Raw genomic sequence first — 19,981 nt, forward strand, 5'->3', positions numbered from 1 at the left:
AAGAAAGAAAGAAAGAAATGGAGGAAGGAAGGAGGGAAGGAGGGAAGGAAGGAAGGAAGGAAGGAAGGAAGGAAGGAAGGAAGGGAGGGAGGGAGGGAGGGAGGGAGGGAGGGAGGGAGAGAGGGAGAAAGGGAGGGAGGGAGTGAGTGAAAAAGAAGGGAAGGAGGGAGGGAAGAATGGAGGGAGGGAGGGGAAAAGGGGGAAGGGAAAAAGGGAGAAAAAAGTGAGGGAGGGAAAGAAGAAAGAAGGAAAGGAAGGACAGAAGGAAAGGAGAGAAAGAAAGGGGGGAAGGGAGAAAGAAAAAAGGAAGGAAGGAAAGAAAGAAGGAAGGAAAAAGAAAAAAAGAAAAGAAAGGAAGAAAGAAGGAAAAAGAAAGAAATAGAAATAGAAAGAAAGAAAAAGAAACAAAGAAAGAAAGAGGAGAAAGAAAGAAAGAGAAAGAAAGAAGGAAAGAAAGAAGAAAGAAAGAAGGAAAGAAAAGGAAGGAAGGAAGGAAGAGAAAGAAAGGAAGAAAGGAAGAAAGGAAGAAAGAAGAAAGAAAGAAAAGAAAGAAAAAACGGAAGGAAAACCTCTCCACCTATTTTCCCTTAGTTTCCCCATTGGTGCCATGGAGATATAGGTCCTCATAGCATCCTCAGGACACAGGTCCTTGGATTCTAAGTGTGTCCCAGCCCAGCCGCTGTGTGTCAGGGCCCTGGTGCCTGTGGGGCAATGGCTAGAGCTGGACTCACAGCATCAGCCATTGCCTTATATCCCATGGCCTGTGTCACCAAGTGCCATGGTAAGTGGAAGTGATGCCTCCCCAGAGATCACATTAGCTCTGATAATGCTCCAGCCTCCCGTGCACCACTTGCCCTCAGGCCACCTGGCTGGGCAGGAAGCAGGGCACCTAGAGAAGCCACATGGCCCCATGGCAGGGAGTCTGGGCCAGAGATGGAGAGAGACGCCTTCCTTTTCAGCCCAGCCCCAGCCTGGTGTCCTCACTGCTGACCCCCAGTAGTCTCTGAAACCACAGGTGGGTGGAGCTCCCGGACTTGCTGATTGGCCCTCTGATGGTATACATGTTACAGGGAAATGCCTCCCTCCACCCTTGTAACAAACACTTCCAGAGCCTTGCCCACACCTCTTGTCATCCACTGTTGCTGTCCGTACCTGGGGCTCTGCTGGTAGCCTTTCTCTGGCAGCAGGACAGGCTCATCCCGTTCATCAGACAGGCTGGACTTGCTGGGAAGCTGACACTCTGAGAGCGGCCTTAATGGATAAATGCTCCACTTTCCTTGCCCCTCAAGTGAGACAACCCTGAGACATGCTCTATGCAGGCTCCCTGAGGCCCCCAGCAGGGCTGAGCACCAGTTTCCCCAGCAGCAAGTGCTCATTAATCTACCTTCTACTGGTTTCCTTCCAGTTGCTGTCTCACTTCTCTCCCCGACCAGTGCTTCCAGGGATTATCTCCAAAATAAACTACTTGCATTCAAATCTGTTTCTAGTTCTGTTTCTGGAGGAATCCAGTACAAAACAAAACCAACCAAAGACACCAAACCCAACCAAAGTCTAAGATCTCTTCTAGTGCTGTTTTGTACCTGTTTCTGGAGCACCATTTAGGTAACAGTATACATCAGGCACTGTCCTTGACCCTGATAGGGAGGTCTCATAAATAACTGTACAGGCAAGTACACACGGCAGTATAAAAGAGGAGTTTGACTCTGGTGTAGGAAGTGGTTATCAGGGAAAGCTTCACAGTGAAGGTGACTGGAGGTTTCAGAGGATGAATAGGAGTTCTCCAGATAGAAAAAAAGAATAATGGAAACAGCATATTCAAAAATCCAGAAGTGTAAAAAAGCACAAGGTATTCAGGGAACCACTAGTAGTTAAGTATCTCTCACGTTGCTAGAGAATAAAGCATATTTTGGAGGTGAAAAGGGATTTGTAGGAAAAATGAGGAGAGAATTAGAATAGTAGGAGATGCAGTTAAATAGCTAGAGTCTTGCCTGTACTCTTCAAAGTATTTAGACATTATCTTAGAAAGATTGGAGGATTTTTTTAAATTGTGAATTGTCTTTTTCTGATTGCATAAGTATCAAATGCTTATTGGGGAAAAGTTGGCACACACAAAGAAGAAAATAAAGCTACCTTAAATCCAGAGTTAATTAAATTGTATTTATGTGTTGGTGTGTCTCAGAGGAGTTTCAGGTAGAGGAGTGAGGTGGTCACACTTGAGTTGAGGAAGAGCTCTGCCAGCTGGTGATGTTCATGCAGCTAGAAAAATACTGGACGTGAGGTGGCCAGCTCAGAGGCTGCTGCAGTGAGGAATGCTGGGGGGTCCTCCATTACGGCTTTGCAGGGTGTTTCAGAGGTGGGATTCTCAGCACTTGAAAACTAGTTGGATGGGGTGTGGGGTAGAGGAGAGAAGGGGACCATGACTACTAGAGAGACTCTGAGTGTCTTCACCATGACTTGGTGGAGGGGGCAGAAGCTGGAAGCCAGGAGACCTGGGTTCTCATTTCCACTCTGTGACTTCCAATCTGTGGGACCTTGGACAGGTCCCCTTAGCCCACAGAGCCACAGTTTCCTGACCTGATACACGGAAACATGATTCTCTTCCTGCTTTCCTTACAGGCTTGTCGTGATGGTCCAATAGATCAAAGGAGATAAACACCTTTCATTTGTGGAAACCTACAGTTCTGGGCTCTTGTCCTAAAACCTCTGCTCAATCTTTTCCCTCACCTTCTGCCTTCTGTCATCAGCCCCCAGAAGGCAGGGGAACCCACCACCTCTCTAGATTTCCCTTCCTCTCCCCTCTACATCCTGCCCAGAGGACATTTGTGATGATGGTTCCTCTGGTGCAAATGTTCTAAACATCCCCACACACCACCATTCATTCATTCATTCACTTCACATTCTGGTTGATGCTCTAGTATGTTTCAGGTGCCAGAACATGTGTTGTAAATGACAGACAAGGTTCCTGTGCTTGTGGAGCTCACATACCACCCAAGGGGGGGGGCATAAAATTAAACAACTAGAATAAATTCGGATAGTGATGTAACAAAGGAATAAATAGAGTGATAGGATAGAGAGTGAGGGTGTATTTCCAATTTGAGTGGTCGGAAGGAATCTCTGAACTGAGACCTGAACAACTCAGGCAGAGAAAACAGCAAGTGGGTCACAACCTGTCCTGACCACACTGGGTTGTGATAGACTCTTTACACACTGGCCTGGGAGCTCCTTGAAGGTAGGGACTATCTCCTCTCTAGCCAGCACTGTTCAAGCACAGAGCAGGTGATCAGCATCTGCTAAACGGATTACAAATGAATGAATGAATGAGGAAACGACTATCAGGTCCAAATGGCTCACTTCTTTACTTGTTTAATTGTTACCGTCTCAAATTCCCTGACACGTTATGAAAACCGCAGCCCCACTGTCCCCCCCATTCCCTTCCCCCATCATATAACGTGTGTATTTATTGTGCTTTCCATTTCCTCTGTCTCGGCCGGCAGAACGTAAACTCGACGAGGTCAGGAATCTCCCAGTTGTGCTGCACCAGTGTAACCCAAGAGCCCTGAACAGTGCCTGGCACATAGCAGGCATATGGAAGAACAAATGCATGACGGGTTAATTAATGAATAGATGAATGAATGAATAGTAGTTCTCAGCCTCATAGAACACGGGTCACAGCCTCAAATGCCCTGCTACACTGCCCATAAATAACAGAGATGCAGGAGTAAGTGCTGGGCTATGACATGTCAACATGCTATGCGGCTCCGACAAAACTGCCCAGCAGCCCGCTGCCTGCCTATTTGCAATACGGGGCCCTGAGCTGCACATTCCCATTTCCTTGATGAAGCAGCTCTGGCCAGGTGGTTTAAGCGGCCTGCTGCGGACGACAGAGCTGGTGCTCTACCGGTCGCCGCTTCTTCAGTCCTGTTTTGGCCTCCTCTCTGATGCGACGCAGACCCAGTTCTGGAGAGTCTGTCACTCGCTCCCGGTGGTGGGAGATCAGAGCCTGGTGCCCTTGGGAGCGGCATGCGGTGGCCGGCGCAGAATTGAAAGGGAGTGCGCGCCCGGGTCCCCCAGATCCCTAGGAGCCCGCGCCGCACTCCCGCCCCTGCCCATCCGCGGCCGCGCTGTCAGTCTCCATTAGCGCTAACAGGCTCCAGACGGAGCGGGCCGGGCGCTGGGTTAATGCAATCGGCTCGTTACCTGGGGCGCAGGCTACATTACCAGCCCGGTCCCCGCCAGGCTTAGCCAGAACCAGTCAGCCCGCGCCCCGCCGGCCGCTCCGCGCCTCCAGCGCTTCCCCAGACGAGCCTGAGCGCCACGCGGCGGAGCCCAGACCCAGCCCGCGCCCCAGAGCCTGCGGAGGAGCCGCCGGTCAGGGGCAGGCAGGGCGCACGGCACCAGGGATCCCCAGGACAAGTGAGTGCGCCCTGAGCGCGGGACCGGGCTAGGTGTGCCGGGGAGGCCCGGGGCAAGACGCGCGAGCAGAGGGCCAGCGAGTTTGTAGTTCAGTGGCGTTGTGTCCAGGAAGGCTCCCGGGGCTGTTGAAGTGGGGCGGCCCCAGCTGGGGAGGGGCCAGCACACTGCCCCAGGCTCGGTGAGTTCAAACCCAGCCAATTGGGGCAGGAGAGAGTGGACGGACGAGGAAAAGTGCTGCGGAGTTTTCAGACACACCCACAGGGCTGTCAGAAGAGGTCTCCAACTCTGAGCTCCGGCGTGTCACAACCTCTGTTTCCAAATTTTTCCAACAGACGCGCGCCTTTTCCTGGGAGCCCTGTGTCCGCTCAGCACGCGTTGATCCCAGTGTCCGCAGAGCTCCCAGGTGGTCTCGGGAGATCCAAGTAGGGAGGAACTGCCCTATAACCATCTCTTTTCCCTTTATCCAAGCAGAGCCTCGGCGTGCCCCCAGGACCGCTAAAGTTCTTCTTGCCAGCCGCACCCATGCTTCTGGCGCGGATGAACCCGCAGGTGCAGCCCGAGAACAGCGGGGCGGACGCGGGACCGGAGCAGCCCCTTCGGGAGCGCAAATCTGCGGATCTGCTGGTGGTGAAGGAGCGCAACGGCGTCCAGTGCCTGCTGGCGCCCCGCGACGGTGACGCGCAGACCCGGGAGACCTGGGGCAAGAAGATCGACTTCCTACTGTCCGTAGTCGGCTTCGCGGTGGACCTGGCCAACGTGTGGCGCTTCCCCTACCTCTGCTACAAGAACGGCGGCGGTGAGCGCGGGGTCCAGCTGGGGATTTGAGGGAGGCCCTCCGTCTGCAGCGGTGACTGGGACAGGAGGTGGGATACACACGGAGGGGAAGCCAGGAAACACAGGGGCAAATCTGGGGCACAGAAAGGGGACGGACAGGGCTAAGGGGAAAAAAAGGATTTGAGTCCTCTGGAAGATCGTGTTCCTGGGATCTTTAAAGGGTACCTCTGAGCTCGTCCCAGCGTTAAGTGTCAGGATTGGGGACGCTGGGAGCAAAGCGGTGGAAAAGTGAAATACAGGCATGACCCTAAGGTTATGATAGGCACATGGATGGAAGAACAGAATCTAGGGTGCCAGGTTGTGAAGGGGAGCCTGACCTTTTGATGGTCTGCTGGAAGGGAAGTGGAGGCTCCAAGAGCTCTCGAAGGGGCACCAGAAGTGAGTGGGATGTGACAACCAGGCCCACAGTGACCTTAAATCTAGCACTTTGAGCCTGGGGAAAGGAAACCTCTGGGCCAGGACTGGTGAGAAGACTTTGGCTCTCTGAAGGCATCTGGGGAGGCCCTGTGGTCTTGGGAATAGAAACACACAAGGAGAAGTCAGTATCAGAAAGAATGCCACTCTCAGGTTGGTAGTTGTTTTGCTGAAGGGTTCCGCAAGCACAGCCCAGGTGGAATCAGATCAGTAGGTGCCAAGAACTGGCCTGGTCCTCAAGGTAGGAGGCCTAGATGATTGGGGCGAAACCTCTACCTCCTCAAGTTCTAGCCACATTGTAGGGAGGAGTGGGAGAGGGGTCTGGAGAAGACTCCAGTGTAACAACCATACTCTCTCCCTCTTCTCCTGCTGGGTGGTCCAATTGCCCATCTGCCTGAGAACGAGAGCCTGGAGATCATCTACAGTCAATCAAAGAAGAATAACAGCACTCTGGGCTAGGGAAGTGGCCCGGGGAGTCAGGGTGTTGAACCCCAAGCCCTAGCTCCTTCCTGAGGGGCTTTTCTCCTGGGGTGCCCAATCCTGCCGCTTTTGCTGGGATGAGCTCAGAGGCACCCTAGAGCCTGGGAAAATAGCCCTTCTAGAGGAAGAAATTGGAGAAGAGGGCCCAGCTCTGAAAGCCTCTCTCTATCCACTTGGCCATACTGCCTGGCAGTAGCTGTGACTCTGGACTTGAGGGAGGTCAGAAAGAGGAAGGGCAAGAATTTAGAGCTGGGTAGAGGGAAAGCTCATGACCTGTTCACAGGCTCCAGGACTCATGGCTCTTTGCTTCTGTGTGTACTCTGGACACTTGCTTTGGGATGGGCAATACTTGGTGTTTGCAAAAAAGGAGTGGGGCCGGGTATGGTGGCTTATACCTGTAATCCTAGCACTTTGGGAGGCCAAGGTGGGCAGACTGTCTGAGCTCAGGAGTTTGAGACCAGCCTTGGTAACATGGTGAGACCTCGTCTCTACTAAAAATACAAAAACTTAGCTGGGCATAGTGGCACATGCTTGTAATCCTAGCTACTCAGGAGGCTGAGGCAGGAGAATCACTTGAACCTGGGATGTGGAGGTTGCAGTGAGCTGAGATCATGCCACTGCACTCCAGCCTAGTCCATGGGTGACAGAGCAAGACTCTGTCTCAAAAAAAAAAAAAGGGAGTGAGATCACCATAGAGCACAGGTGGCTCTGAGCAGAGGATGTCAAGTAAGAAAGCAGTTAGCTCTTCCTACGAGTAAGTTAACCCAAGGTTGGAGCTGACAGAGATGGGTCTCATTGTCAGATAGTCTGAGATCTGATAGCTGGGACAGCAGTCCTGAGCTTCAGGGGCATTTGAAGTCTAGTGCCTGATCCCTGGGGGAACAACTTATGACTCTGCAGACTCAGTGCTTGTGTCTGGCCCTGGGATGGTCATGGGCAGAGAAAGGTGAGAAAAGGAGAAGCTAATCCAGAGGTGAAACTCTCCCACATTTGGCAGCTGTAGCCTCTCAAGGGTTCCTGGGCAGGTTTGAGCATGGCCCTTTGGACCCAGGAAGCGAGAAAATGCAGATTCTCTGTATTTTTTAGCAGGCAGAGAGATGATGAATGACAGACCTTAGGACACGCCATCTCGCCTGTCCTCAGTGACCGCCCCAGACTGCTTGTCTCTAGACAGTGGAAGGCTCTGTCATTAATCAGCAATATTTTTCTGGTTCCCCTTGGTGTGAGGCACAGTGCTAGGCCCTGCAGGGGTCATAGTCACCAAGAGGCATGAGCCACCACTTCTGCCTGCCAGGAGCTTTAGTCACCTGCATCTTTGTTGTCGTGTTGCACGTTCTTCCCTCTGCTCTATGCGTTTGTTGAAACTGAAAGCATCCAGATGGCCAATTTGACAAGTCAGCTAGATGGATATTCCAGGGCTTTCATTGACAATGTGTGCTCATTTAGCCGTTGCCAGCAATGCAGATAAAAAGCACCTGTTGTATGCAGGGTAATATACCAGGTTCTTAGGACACAAAATGACCACACTTCTCACAGGTTCCCATCTTTCGATGAAGTTGGCCAAAAGCTCCTCCTCCCAGGCTTGCTAACTCAAAACAGCTCATCCCAAGTTGATAGGTGGTTTGCCTCTTTGTGGGTCTGTATCCCAAAGAGGAAGGGGCACAATGAGAGCAGAGATTGTGGCTTTTTATCCCCGTATTTCTAATACCCAAGATAAGGTCTAGATCCCAGGACTTTGGTAGAAAGTGCCCAACAAACTGCTGTTGAATAAGTTAATGAAATTGTCCAAGCCCTCGGAGACCTCCAACCCTATTCAGAAACAACAACAGAAACACTCCGTGGTGACTAATAAAGTGAAGCCACATACACGGTGGGGCCGTGGCAGCCTATTCATTAGAGGTCTTAGCTGTGGAGTCCTGAGTTCCGGTTTCCAGCTGTTTGGCTCTGGCAGGTCTCCAGGCCTCAGTTTCCTCACCTGTCAAATGGAAAGAATGGTGTTCAGCTCACAGCATTGTTGTGGGGACCAAATGTAATAACTCATGGAGAGCCTGGCATGGAGTGTGGCCTTAGGAAAGGTGACTGCTGATTTCTGTTAATGTCATTATAATGATGTATGAAATGGATGGAGAGACAAGGGCTTTAGACAGTTGCTCTAAAGGCCTGAGGAAGGGCTGCTTAGGAAGGGCTGGGAGGAGGTGGGTTGTGGTTGAACCTCTGGATGGGGAGGGCAGAGAGCAGCAGTGAGAAGGGAGGAAGTCTCCAGGTGTGCACCTGGGGCAGGAATGTACATGGAATCATCGGAGAGAACAGGAGTGCAGGCTGGCTGCAGGGCAAGCTGGGAGAGATAAGAGTGGAGGGGCAGGTTGGGACCAGGCTGCAGAGGCCTTGGCTAAGGGGTGGGGATGTTATACCAGAGAATTTCCATTTCTGGTTAGGATGTTCACAGTTGGTGTGGGGGAGCAGTGCAGCACCCCCATCCCAGAATACGAGATCCCTTCAGACATGCTCAGCCAGCACCCTCTGGGGTTTAATTCTGTTGAGGCGTCCTACTTCTCTTTTTGTGGATCAAAAAATTCTCATCCAGTAATTCTGAAATTAGCCCCGGAGATGAGCAAGTGGTCAGGAGGGTGAGTCTCCTGCAACTGCAGAAGCAGCCAGAAGACTGGACTTTGAATACGAGCTCCGTCTCTCTCTGTGTGATCTAGGGCATAGTACAGTCCCTCTCTGAGCCTCGGGTTCCCAGCTACAGCTGAACATGAGCTTGGATGACACCACAAGATTTATTCCTTTCCGGTGCCCTGACTCAGGGTTACACCGAAGCCAGGATCACCCGGCCTATTATCTAACAGCCCTTAGTGTGCTCTGTTGGCACCAGTATTAACACTGCAGCCTCTGCAATTCCGACTGTTCATGCTGGCCCAGACTAGAGGATGTTTTGAAGTGATGACGGTGCCAATAGTTTAGGCCCCTGGCTAATGTCTTCTGAATAAATTACTGGAAAAGATCAGCCTGTCTGAACATCTTCCCCATGGCCAGCTGCTGGGATGCCCAGGCTGCAGGAGGCTTTGGGTAGGGAAAGCCACTCTCAGAAATTCCAGGGCTTTGTTCAGAACCTTCTCAAATAGCTGGTCTCCATGAGGAGGCAGTACCAGGTGGTGATTCTAGATTTTCCCTTTGCACCTGTGATCCTGGTCTGTCCTGGTCCTTGGGGAAGAACGGAAAGATTGACTAGGTGCTCACGTCTGCCTTTCCTCCAGGGAAGTGGCCACTGTGAATTATCCTTTGCACATGGCTGCTTCTGTTTGAGCCCTGTCCTGAGGACAGCTTTGGTCTGTGCATTGTAGAAAAATATGGTCCTTAGGTTCAGGGCCTGAGCCTAACATTTGCTAGAAAGGTAATAGTAGGCAAATCACTCCCCTTTGCTGATCTGAGCTTCGGTTTCCTTACGCAGAAAAGGAGAATTTCTCCACTCTTATCTCTCCCGGCTTTCCACAGCACCTTTCTGCAGGGTGAGACAGCATCAGGGACAATATATGTAAACTCCTTAAAATGATGTCACACAATAGGGGCTCCATACATGTAGTAGTTATTAGTATTTTTTTATGGTTCAATGATATTGACTGCATCTAGCCTTAGGAGTGGGTCAGGATCCTGATTTTGGAAGGAACAGGATTCATCCTGAGATGAAATCGATGGAAGGAAATAAGGCTGGAAGGTAGTCCCACTTGGGTCTGGGACCCAAGCATGATAGAAAGACTGAGGAATCGGGGCGGGGCTTTGCTCCATCTCCTGACAGCCTGATCTTGTCTCACTACAGATTCCTCACCTGGCAAATGGGGATTAGAATTCCTGCATGGGGTCCTATGACATTCTGTGGTTCTGAGTCTCCAGCAGACTTCTTTCTCCCCAAGGAAGCTCAGAGTCTCAGGGACCCCCAGCCCTTTGGGAGCCCTCCTGGCCAAAATATCTGGGGTCCTTAAAACCAAGTATGAAGTAGTGGCTGCTACAGAGGTCAGGAGTTTCCAAACTCAGTGCTCTTACATCTGGCCTGGCTGCAGGGGGCCATCTCCACCCCGGGCTTGCCAAGCTAGACACTGATTGTCAGCTCAGATGTACAATGGGCCAGCCAGCTGGTGTGGCACTCCGCTGACAAGTCTGTACACCCCTTGGCAGGAATGTGGTGCTCGTCTGGGACCCTGATCTGAGGTCACTGGCACGGTTTGGCTAGTTACTCCAAGCTTGTCAAAAGGATCTGAAGGGGCTGTTCCTGACAAGATTGGGATTTAATAGGGATAAATGTTACATCCTGCCCTGCAGTCCCAAACCCAACTGCCTAAGTAAGGATTAGGCCACAGTACAAGTGGAGAAAGGCCCCGGGGCTTTCATTAGCTGCATTCTTCATGTGAGTCACTGCCAAGATCCATTATTTAGCCAAAAAAACGTTTATTAAGTGCCTATCATATGCCAGGAATATGGGGATGAGCAAAGGAAAATCCTTGCCTTCAAGGGGGCTCATCGTCTGCTGCAGATCTCCTAAAAGTTCTTCATTTCCAGTTCCAATATTGGAGGTATTAATCCCAAATGAGGGAGGTGAGGTCTGGCTCTGTTATTTGTGGGTCCGATTTCTTTCCGTGGTGTAGTTCTGAGCAACCCAAACACCCTCTGATGTGTTTCTCTTAAAGAGACCAGGATGGAGGAAATGGAAACCAGAATCTTCACAGAGATTTTACTAAAGCCACAGCTTTATTAGGAAAAAAGCAAGTCCAGATACTCCAAAGTGACCAGCAGAGGGAGAATTACCACATAAAGAGGGGTAGCCCCATGCCAGTTTCCCTGAATTCCACCCCCATTTTTCTACTTAAAGTGGCTGGATGTAATCCATCAGGGGAGTGGGTGTGTTCCCTCAGTGGGGCTGATTCCACGTCTTTCACTCAACAACAACAATCAACACAGAAGACGTCTGTGACCAGATGTTTGGGGGTTTCTCCCTGTAATCCAAGTAAGCAATCAGGTCTGCAGTAGACACCAGCTGAGTGCCTCTGATTCAGTTCAGTGCTGGTGCTGTCTACCTGGAGATAGCATCAGATCCCACAGGCTGCGGGCTCAGTCCCACGAGAATGCCCCCAACTTTATGTTCCTATCATGAGCCCCAGGTCATTTTACTGTGGTTCAGACCCACTGTCTATAAATCAGGGTTCCCCAACCCCCGTCTGGGTTTTATTAGTTTGCTAGAGTGGCTCACAAAACTCAGAGGAACACTTTATTACATTTTCCGCTATGGTTTAGATATGGTTTGTTTGTCCCCACCAAAACTCCTGTTGAAGTTTGAACCCCAGTGTGGGAGTGTTGAGATGAGGGGCCTAGTGAGAGGTATTTGGGTCATGAGAGTGGATCCCTTATGAGTAGATTAATGTCCTTCAGAGGGGGTTAGTGAGTTCTCACCCCACTTTCTTGGTTCCCCTCTTGCCATGTGATCTCTGCACCCCTGCTCCCCTTTAATTTTCTACCATAAGTGGAAGCAGCCAGAGGCCTTCACCAGATGCAGCTGCCCAACCTTGAACTTTCCGGCCACCAGAATCATGAAACATATAAATTCCCCAGCCTTAGGTATTCTGTTATAGCAATGCTAAACAGACCACAGCACTCCCTCACCTTCACCTTGGGTCTCTCCAGCTGAGCTCTTACCATAACTCTTTGTACTACTATGATACCTAACTGTCTGTCTATCTATCTATCTATCTATTAATCTATTGTTTCTGGCTCAAAATACCAATAGCTCTTGTTGTAACATTGGGATACTTTAGGCCTCAGAAAACAGAACTTCCCTTTCTCTCTGACCTTCTCCTGCCTCCCTTCCATCTGCTCCCTTTTCTCCCCAAGGCAGGAATTTTCCCTGGCCTTTCTTTCTTGGAACTGGCCATAAAGAAATTCTCTGATCCACCTTTCTAATTCTGAGTCATAAAACCCCCATTTCAGAAGGGGTCCTGCCCCAGGCCCTGGAGGAAGGAATGCTGCACAGAGAGACCAAGAAGAATCTGAACAGACAGGCCTTGCTGGGCTTCCCCACTCAGCACATTAGTATTACATCATACTCTATTTGTCCAATCATGGTGTCAATCATGTCTATCCAATGACATCGCCATGGAAGACCCGAGAGGACAGGGTTCAGGAGCATCCAGAGAGCCAAACACATAGAGTTTCCTGAGTAGGAAATGTCTGAGGGGCTATCTCAATTTCAGAACTCTTTTAGGGTCAGCTGAGATTTGCTGAGATGGCCTTGCTCCCCTCTCTGGCTGGTGCTTCCATTCCCTAAATCTCTCCACTGCACGCACCCCGCTCCCACTACCTTCATGCCATCCTTCAGGCAGACTGCAAAGCATCCTTTCCGGGTAACAGGGCTGGTTGTGGCCAGAGGCATCCATTGTCCTGCACTTGCTCAAGGTCAGCACTCTTGTTTGGATATAAGGGTAGAGTAGCCAGCCCTATTTGGGACAGGGACATGAGGAGCCCCAGGCACTGCCACAGAGTCCTGTGTGCCGCCTCCAGCCAGCGTTCATGTTGTGCTCCACAAAGGGCCCAGACACCCTCCACCACGCAGCAGAGCCTTTACTTACTGTTCCGAGGGGACAGAGCTGCTGCACATCAGCTCTTCAGTATAATGACAAGACATGAGTCCCATTTACAAAGCACCCACTAAGTGCCTGGCACTTCACCTCCACATCTCTATTTATCACAGCAAACTAGTGATGCAGGTATTATTATCCCATTTACAAAGGGAGAGCTAAGGCTCAGAGAAGGTGCATTTAGACAAGGTCACATAGCTGCACATAACAGGGCTGGGGGACACAATTATCTTTAGGTCCAGGCATGAAGGCCTGCCCTACCTCCATGCTTCAAAGAGCCCAGCTCTGCCCCCTTCCCATCTCCTGGGAGCCAAGTATGCCTGCCCACCCAGCACACTCCCCACCCTAATACCCTGCCACCCTCCGATACCCAAATGGTAGAATTCCCTGCCCAAACAGCCTCAGGCACCTCCTAGGTCTACATGAACCTCTTGCTGGGTTCTCTCTTCTGTGTGTGGGCTGTGCTACAGGAGGAGCAGGTGTCTGCAAAGCCCGTGGACACAGCTCGGACACCTGTGTGCAAAAACCCTGACATGGCTAGATTGAGCTGGGAGAAAGTAGGGACAGGTCAAACGGGAATTCCCCTTTACCTCCACAGTACAGCCCAGAGCTCCAAGAGCTGAGAATTCCAACCTTGAACTACATAACAGAACTATTACAAGGGTCTCTTTGTCAAAGTAGGAAGAACATGTTTTATTTAACAGTTGTTGATTTGTCACCTTTAAATGTGTCAAAGTGTGAGTAGCCCTGTCTCTTGACTAAAGTCTCATCCTCTCCTGAGTCCCCATGTCTCCTGTGCTGTCAGGGTGCCCTTGGGGTGTTGGGGAAAGGAGGACAGATCTAGATTCCTCAAGCGTAGACCAAGGTTTTATTTGGGTTCGGTGCATGCCACCAGCAGTGAAAGCCTGTAGCTGAGCTGCGTGTGGAACTATTCCGTGGATTGGCACTTCTTGCATATACCAGGGTGTGGCCAGAATTCAGTTTGAGGAATCCTGTCCTCAACAGACTAGGTGTCAGGGGAGTCCCTCTCCTTCCTGAAGCCTCTCTTTGGCCACACTCCCTCCACCTCCCCCCAGACCCCCAGCAGGTCTTGGCCACTTCACCCCTCACTGCCCCAGGTTTTCCACCCCTCCACCTGCTGGGGGCTGCTCCAGCACAACCCACTCTAAACCTAATGATCCCTGGCCCTCCCTTCCTGGGCACCTGGCATTTGCACAGAGGCTTCCAGAGCCCTTCTGTACCTAGAAGAGTTCTCTCTAACAGTGGGATGGGAGGCAGCGTGGCTGGGCCAGAGGTGATAGGACCAATGCTTTTCTTACTAAATTCATCCAAAGGCCACTGCTCAGTTTCTTTCATGGGTGACAATTCTTTTTCTCACGTGGTTCTGTGAGTGTGTCAACGTGCAAAAGTGTGTATCCTTTAGCATGAGTATGCACATGTGTGCATATGTGTGCATGCATATGGTTTTTGGAGACTCCCAGGCACTGGGCACTAAGCCCCTCATGAGGCATGCCCTTCCTGTTTTTCCAGGTCTGCTCTCACCAGCCCAGCACCCATGCAACCAGACCATTCCAGACCCAAGACAGGATTCTGGTCTTGCAGTTCTGAGACTCTTGGACCCTGTGTGAGGCTGGTTGCAGCTGGCACTGCCACACGTGGAGGTGGAGCAGAACCACACGATTGTAACAGTTACAAGCCTTGCAGAGCAGTCATTTTTATGAGGTTTGCAGTCAGCCTCGGTTTCCAGAGAGCTGCTGCAGAGCTGTTTATAAAACAGGCAACCTCAGTTGACTTCACTCATCCCTGGAGCTCCTTCCTGACTCTTCAGCCTGAAGTTTCCTTCTGCAGGAGGAGAAGGAAGCTCTCCCAGGTTTCCTTCTGCAAGAGACCTTGGGCAAGCTAGCTAGCCTCTTTTAGAATAAGGCACTGGCCACAGGTATCTGGCTGTTTTTTCATTTCTACCCAGCCATTTCACCACTTTTTGGCCTTCTTAATCTGTTTCCACCTGAATGAAGCTTCAGCTGGTCCATCTCAAATACACTCACAGAGAAGAGCCACGGCGCACACAAACCTGCCATCTTCCCTGCTTTTCTCACGTTGCTGTGCCTCCCAGCCAGCAGAGGAAGAATGACTCCAAACTGGGCAATTTGCCTAAGTGTTGGCAGTGCCACCCAGAGGTTTAGAGTTGAGGAAACTAGCTTTGCGCAGTGGCAGTATCGTAGCCAATGAGGTTTATCCGAGGCTCGATTATTGCTAATAGAGTTGAGGAAACTGGCCGATGTTGCTGTACCCCTTCCTAGGCCATGTAGCAGAGTATTGAGTCGCTGGGGGCAGCCCACGGTGGCGAGCTCTGAGCAGCGACTCCTGGCTTTTTCCTTCCCCATGTTCCCTTGGGCCACTGACTTCTATCTTCAGGCCTACCAAAGAGTGTTTGTTAATTTTTTTGTTTTGTTTTCTTCTATTTTGCTTTTTTGAGTCAATGTCTCACTCTGCCACCAAGGCTGCAGTGCAGAGGTGTGATCATAGCTCCCTGCAGCCTCCAACTCTGCTGCCCAGGCTGTTCTTGAGCTCCTGGGCTCAAGCAATCCTCCTACATCGGCCTCCCTAAGTTCTGGGATTACAGGCATGAACCACTGTGCCTGGCCCTATTGAATAGTTTAATACACCTATCTAACTGCCCCTTGCCCTTGCACTAGATCCTCAAGGGGAGTGACGGTTGGCCACAAGGCAGAGTGGGGCTGAGACAGATCCAAGTTTGAAGCCAAGATGCATGCTTGCTAGTTGGACAAGCAACCTAACCTTTCCAAACCTCAGTTTCTTCATCTGTGAAATGGATTGGTGGTAATTCTCTCTCGCGGTGGTTTTAAATGAATGATTATGTAAAAGCTTGTGTGCAGCTTGGCATATAATAGGTGCCATCAACAAATGATACTTGTTACTTCCACCAACCCCACTGCCTACCTCCAACTACACCAGCACACTAGTACCACCATCACTGTCAGCAATGTGTCTAGACATGCGTCAGCTGGCAAACCAGCCCTTTCTATGTGGGAGAGGGAGAAGGGCAGAGAATGAAAGGAAGAAATGAGAAATGGGAGAAATGGCACGTGGCCACTCCAGAGACATCCTGCCTGGGGCAGGGATTATAACATTGGGCCAGCCTATGACCCATAGACCAGATGGCTTGGCTGGTCCCAGATCCCCAACTTCAGAACAGCCCACCCTCTGATCCTGTTCAGACTCATGTCCTTCATCTAGGCTGGAATGTTCTGGAATCTGTAGGTCATGTTGAAACAGCTCTGGAGCTCTGGAGCCAGGCAGATCTGGACCCAAATTCTAGATCCACAACTTACCAGCAGCATAAGCTCAGACAGGTCACTTATTTTCTCCAAGCCTAAATTTCCTCATCTGAAAAATGGGTATAGCAGTTGCTATCTCAGAGGGTTTCTGGGTAGTGTAAGTGGGATCACAGAGCCATTGCCCAGGTCCTGCTTGATACACTGGAGATGCTCATTTCCCAGTAGTTTTGCCTATTCCCCATTTCTGTCCCACTGATCCATCTTCCACTTACAAGGGACTGGGTCTCTCAGCAATGGGGCCACCACTTCATGCTTCCTCCTTAGGAGAGGCGCCCTGAGAAACATGTGGAGACTGACAGTCTGAGTAGCTGAGTGAGTTTGACCCTGGGTACCATGTGCCTTTGCCACAGTTCTTTGCTGTCTTGGAGGCTTAGTTTCCACATCTGTTAAATGGAAATAATAATGATCTTTGTATTTTAGAGTTGTGGTGAGGATTGAATGAAAGTGCCTACAGCTCAGAAGGGGACGAGCAAGTGTGACTGCTGGTATCCATTTGTTAACATTGCTAATGTTATCACTGTTAAAATATTTCCTGTTTTCTTGCTGTGAGTGGGTCAGAGAGTATTTGGTTTCCAGCGTTACAACACCTTAGCTAAAGGCCAGAGTGGTAAGAGGAGTTTAGATCTGGCCTGGTCACCTCCAGCTATGTCTGGAAAGGAGCTGGCATTTTGCTTTGGGCACACCTGCAAGCTGGGCACATATCGCATGTGTCCCAGTGAGTCACCTTGCAGAGTCAGAGCCCACTAAGCATACCTCAGGCTGCCGGGGTGTGCTGAGAATTGTCTCTGCAACTCAGATACATCCAAGTCCACCAGGAATTCTCCAGGAATTAATGGCTGCCTGATGCCCAGGAACCCCATGATTTTCTGTGATGCTCTGGGCGGGTATCTTCCCTGGTCAGAGACTCGAACCTCTGCCCCTTTGATTCAAGCCGCCTGTAATAGCGGGGACCTACTGTATTGGAAGGCTCAAAGGCAAATCTGGCATTCACATTCCATCACCTACCAGCAGCACCAACAGGAGCCATTAAGCTCCCTTCTCTGCCCCTCAGCTTGCCCCGAGCGTATGTAATGACCCTGACTGGTTATTATGTTTGTAGGCTGTTGTGAAACTCTAAGAAGAATCCAGTGAGATCATGTTTGGGAAAGCCATGTGCAAACCTAAATGATATGGATACCAGCAAAATTAGAAACTCCATCATGTAACTTAGGCAGTATCTCTTTTTTTTCTGGTCTCAATTTTCTTGCCTGTAAAAGGAAGGGTTTGGGTTAGATTGGCATTCTTAGGGTGATGATTTATGAAAAAAAAAGTTCAGTGTTTAAATAAATCTGATAAAGGCTACACCTGTGACCCCCCTCCTGGCACGTCACAGCGTGCACTTGTGTATCAAAGGCTAGGAGAAGCCTGCAAGAAGCAAGCTATTTTGCTTTGCTTAACCTAGATTTTACTAATTTGACCATAAAGCCTCGCTATTATGGTTATCATTATTCCTATCACAACTACTCTTACTGTTATGATGATTAATACTGACTACTGTGCATCATCTTTGGAAATAGCCAGCTGAGCAGATGCCTGGGATCTTTGCAGCTCTTGCAGACACGGATCCAAGACTGGCAGAGGAAGGGGTCTGTCAGGTCACATTCTGTCTCTGTGTTGTCCAGGTGCCTTCCTGATCCCGTATACACTGTTCCTCATCATCGCGGGGATGCCCCTGTTCTACATGGAGCTGGCTCTGGGACAGTACAACCGGGAGGGGGCTGCCACCGTATGGAAAATCTGCCCAATCTTCAAAGGTAAAGAAGGGGTGGGAGGAGGTTCATAGTTGTTCGTAAAGGCTTCCCTGTTGCCCTGGGGAATCAGCTCCAGTGGTGAGATCTGAGGTAGACCGCCTGTCATGTGGGACTCACACATATTAACAAGGTCAAGAGTGTCCACAATTCCAAAGCGTTCAGTGTGTTGGGAATAACATTAGCATAGAAGGTCTGGAAACCTGGGTTCCAATCCAGCTCTGCCTGCTGAGTGACCAGAGAGTCTGTTTCCTGCATGGGAAATTTTCACAGAAGAGTCAGAAGTACCCAGCACATAAACTACTCTCTCCTTTTGCTCCCATGGCAGACGTGAGAAGTTGATTACGGATCTTTTGAGCTCAGCCAGAAAGCTGACTCAAAATCCTTAGTACGATAGCCACAACCAGTTGATTGCAGCTGAAATATAAGATGAGGCCTACTTGTATTTGGGACTAAGAACACATCTGCAGAAAGTAGCCAGAGCAACTGCCATTTCTTGGCCCCTATACAGCTGGGAGTAGGGCATGGAGGAAGAGTTACTCTCTCCCAAGCACTGGTTGGAGAACTGGACACAGATGGCAGTGAGGGCCAGTGTGACTCCCATGGGCCTCTTCTCAGCGGGCATGCATCTCCTGAGTTTCTCCTGCATACTCAGTCCTGTGGGAGATACAGCTGGTACAAGAGTCTTAGAAGACAAGTGCACTACTTTTTTTTGTTGGTAATTGTCAGAAATTCAACTAAAACTGGCTTCAATATAAAAGAGAATTGACATTTGTTACAGTAAAGTCCGAAAATTGGCTTCAGGTATAGATAGATCCAGATACCCAAATGATGTTGTCTGAAATCTATCTCTCTTTTTGTGTCTCAGATCTGTTTTTTTCTGTTAGCATCAGTCTCAGGTATATTCTTCTCAAATACCTGCAAAGATGGCCATCAGCAACTTCAGGCTTAAATTTTACTAAGTTTAAATTTTACCAAAAGCAAGCAAGTGAACAAACAAAAACCCTTATAGATTCACAGCTCCTTAAAGGTCCCAGAGAAGATTCTCATTGGTTTAACTTGAATCACATGGCCAGCTATTAACCAGTAATGGTGACTGTGGGGAAGCAGTGCTCTGATTGACCAGGCATACATCACGTGATGGAGTAAGGGTGGGGATTAACCTCACCCACACCTCACAGGCTAATCACAGCTTAAGGCTAATTCCTTAAAAAACGATGTTTGGCAGACAAACAATACATCTACCCCAGACAAAAGCTATAGGACTAGCCCTAACGGAGCTTGTGATACATTGAGGAACACAATACTGGCACCCGAACAGGTGGTTGGGAGTAGGACCCAGAAGGCACACGGGGTTGAAGTTCCTATCAGGGAGTGCTTGCATGCGTTTCCCCAGGAGCAGTTCGGAGACAAGGATTTAAGTGTAAGGAGTTAGCGTGGGAGGTGATCCTTAGGGAGCAGCAGCTGGGGATAGGGAAAGGGAGGCACTCACAAATCGTGTACACCAAGTCAGTGCCACCGTAGGCAGGGAGCTCAATCCCAGCAGGGGAGAATGTGAACACCCGTCAGTGCTATCCTTCCCAGGAGGCGAGGGAGCTGGATACTCACACTCCACCTCCTAACATGGCTGCCCACCTGGGAGCAAGAAGGTCAATGAGTGCGCAGAGGGGCTCCAGTGGAAACAGAGAGCTCTCGGGCAAAGAGACAGCAGGCACCTAGGGACTCTGACAATCTGCTGCAGCATGTTTCCCCAGTCCCCGGCCATGGACCAGTATCCGTGTGGTCTATGGCCTATTAGCAATGGGGCCACACAGCCGGAGGTGAGCAGTGGGTGAGTGAGTGAAGCTTCCTGTGTGTTTACAGCTGCTCCCCAGCACTGGTCTGAGCGCCTGAGCTGCGCCTCCTGTCAGCCCAGCTGCAGCGTTAGATTTGCATAGGAGCGCGAACCCTACTGGGAACTGCGCCTGCGAGAGGTCTAGGTTGTGTGCCCCTTATGAGACTCTCACTAATGCTTGATGACCTGAGGTGCAACAGTTTCATCCCGAAGCTATCCCCACCCCAAAATCTGTGG

General features: G+C 50.3%; 1 protein-coding gene and 1 non-coding gene across 3 annotated transcripts in view; both read left to right on the plus strand.

The window, feature by feature from the left end:
- Nucleotides 1-4,761: 4,761 nt before the first annotated feature.
- Nucleotides 4,762-19,981, plus strand: part of SLC6A2 (solute carrier family 6 member 2) — a 50,503-nt gene continuing 35,283 nt past the window's right edge. For both annotated transcript variants that reach the window (XM_032255752.1, XM_032255751.1), the window contains exons 1-2: nucleotides 4,762-5,209; nucleotides 17,785-17,916. In XM_032255752.1, the coding sequence (XP_032111643.1) occupies nucleotides 4,936-5,209; nucleotides 17,785-17,916 (406 nt within the window). In that variant the 5' untranslated portion in view covers nucleotides 4,762-4,935. The remainder of the gene's footprint in view (nucleotides 5,210-17,784; nucleotides 17,917-19,981) is intronic.
- LOC116534954 lies at nucleotides 14,961-15,099 on the plus strand. The gene has a single exon (XR_004261966.1). It is a non-coding gene; the product is annotated as a U4 spliceosomal RNA (small nuclear RNA).

Source organism: Sapajus apella, unplaced genomic scaffold, assembly GCF_009761245.1.
Source record: "Sapajus apella isolate SASKATOON/1434 unplaced genomic scaffold, GSC_monkey_1.0 scaffold90, whole genome shotgun sequence".
NCBI classification, from domain to species: Eukaryota; Metazoa; Chordata; class Mammalia; order Primates; family Cebidae; genus Sapajus; species Sapajus apella.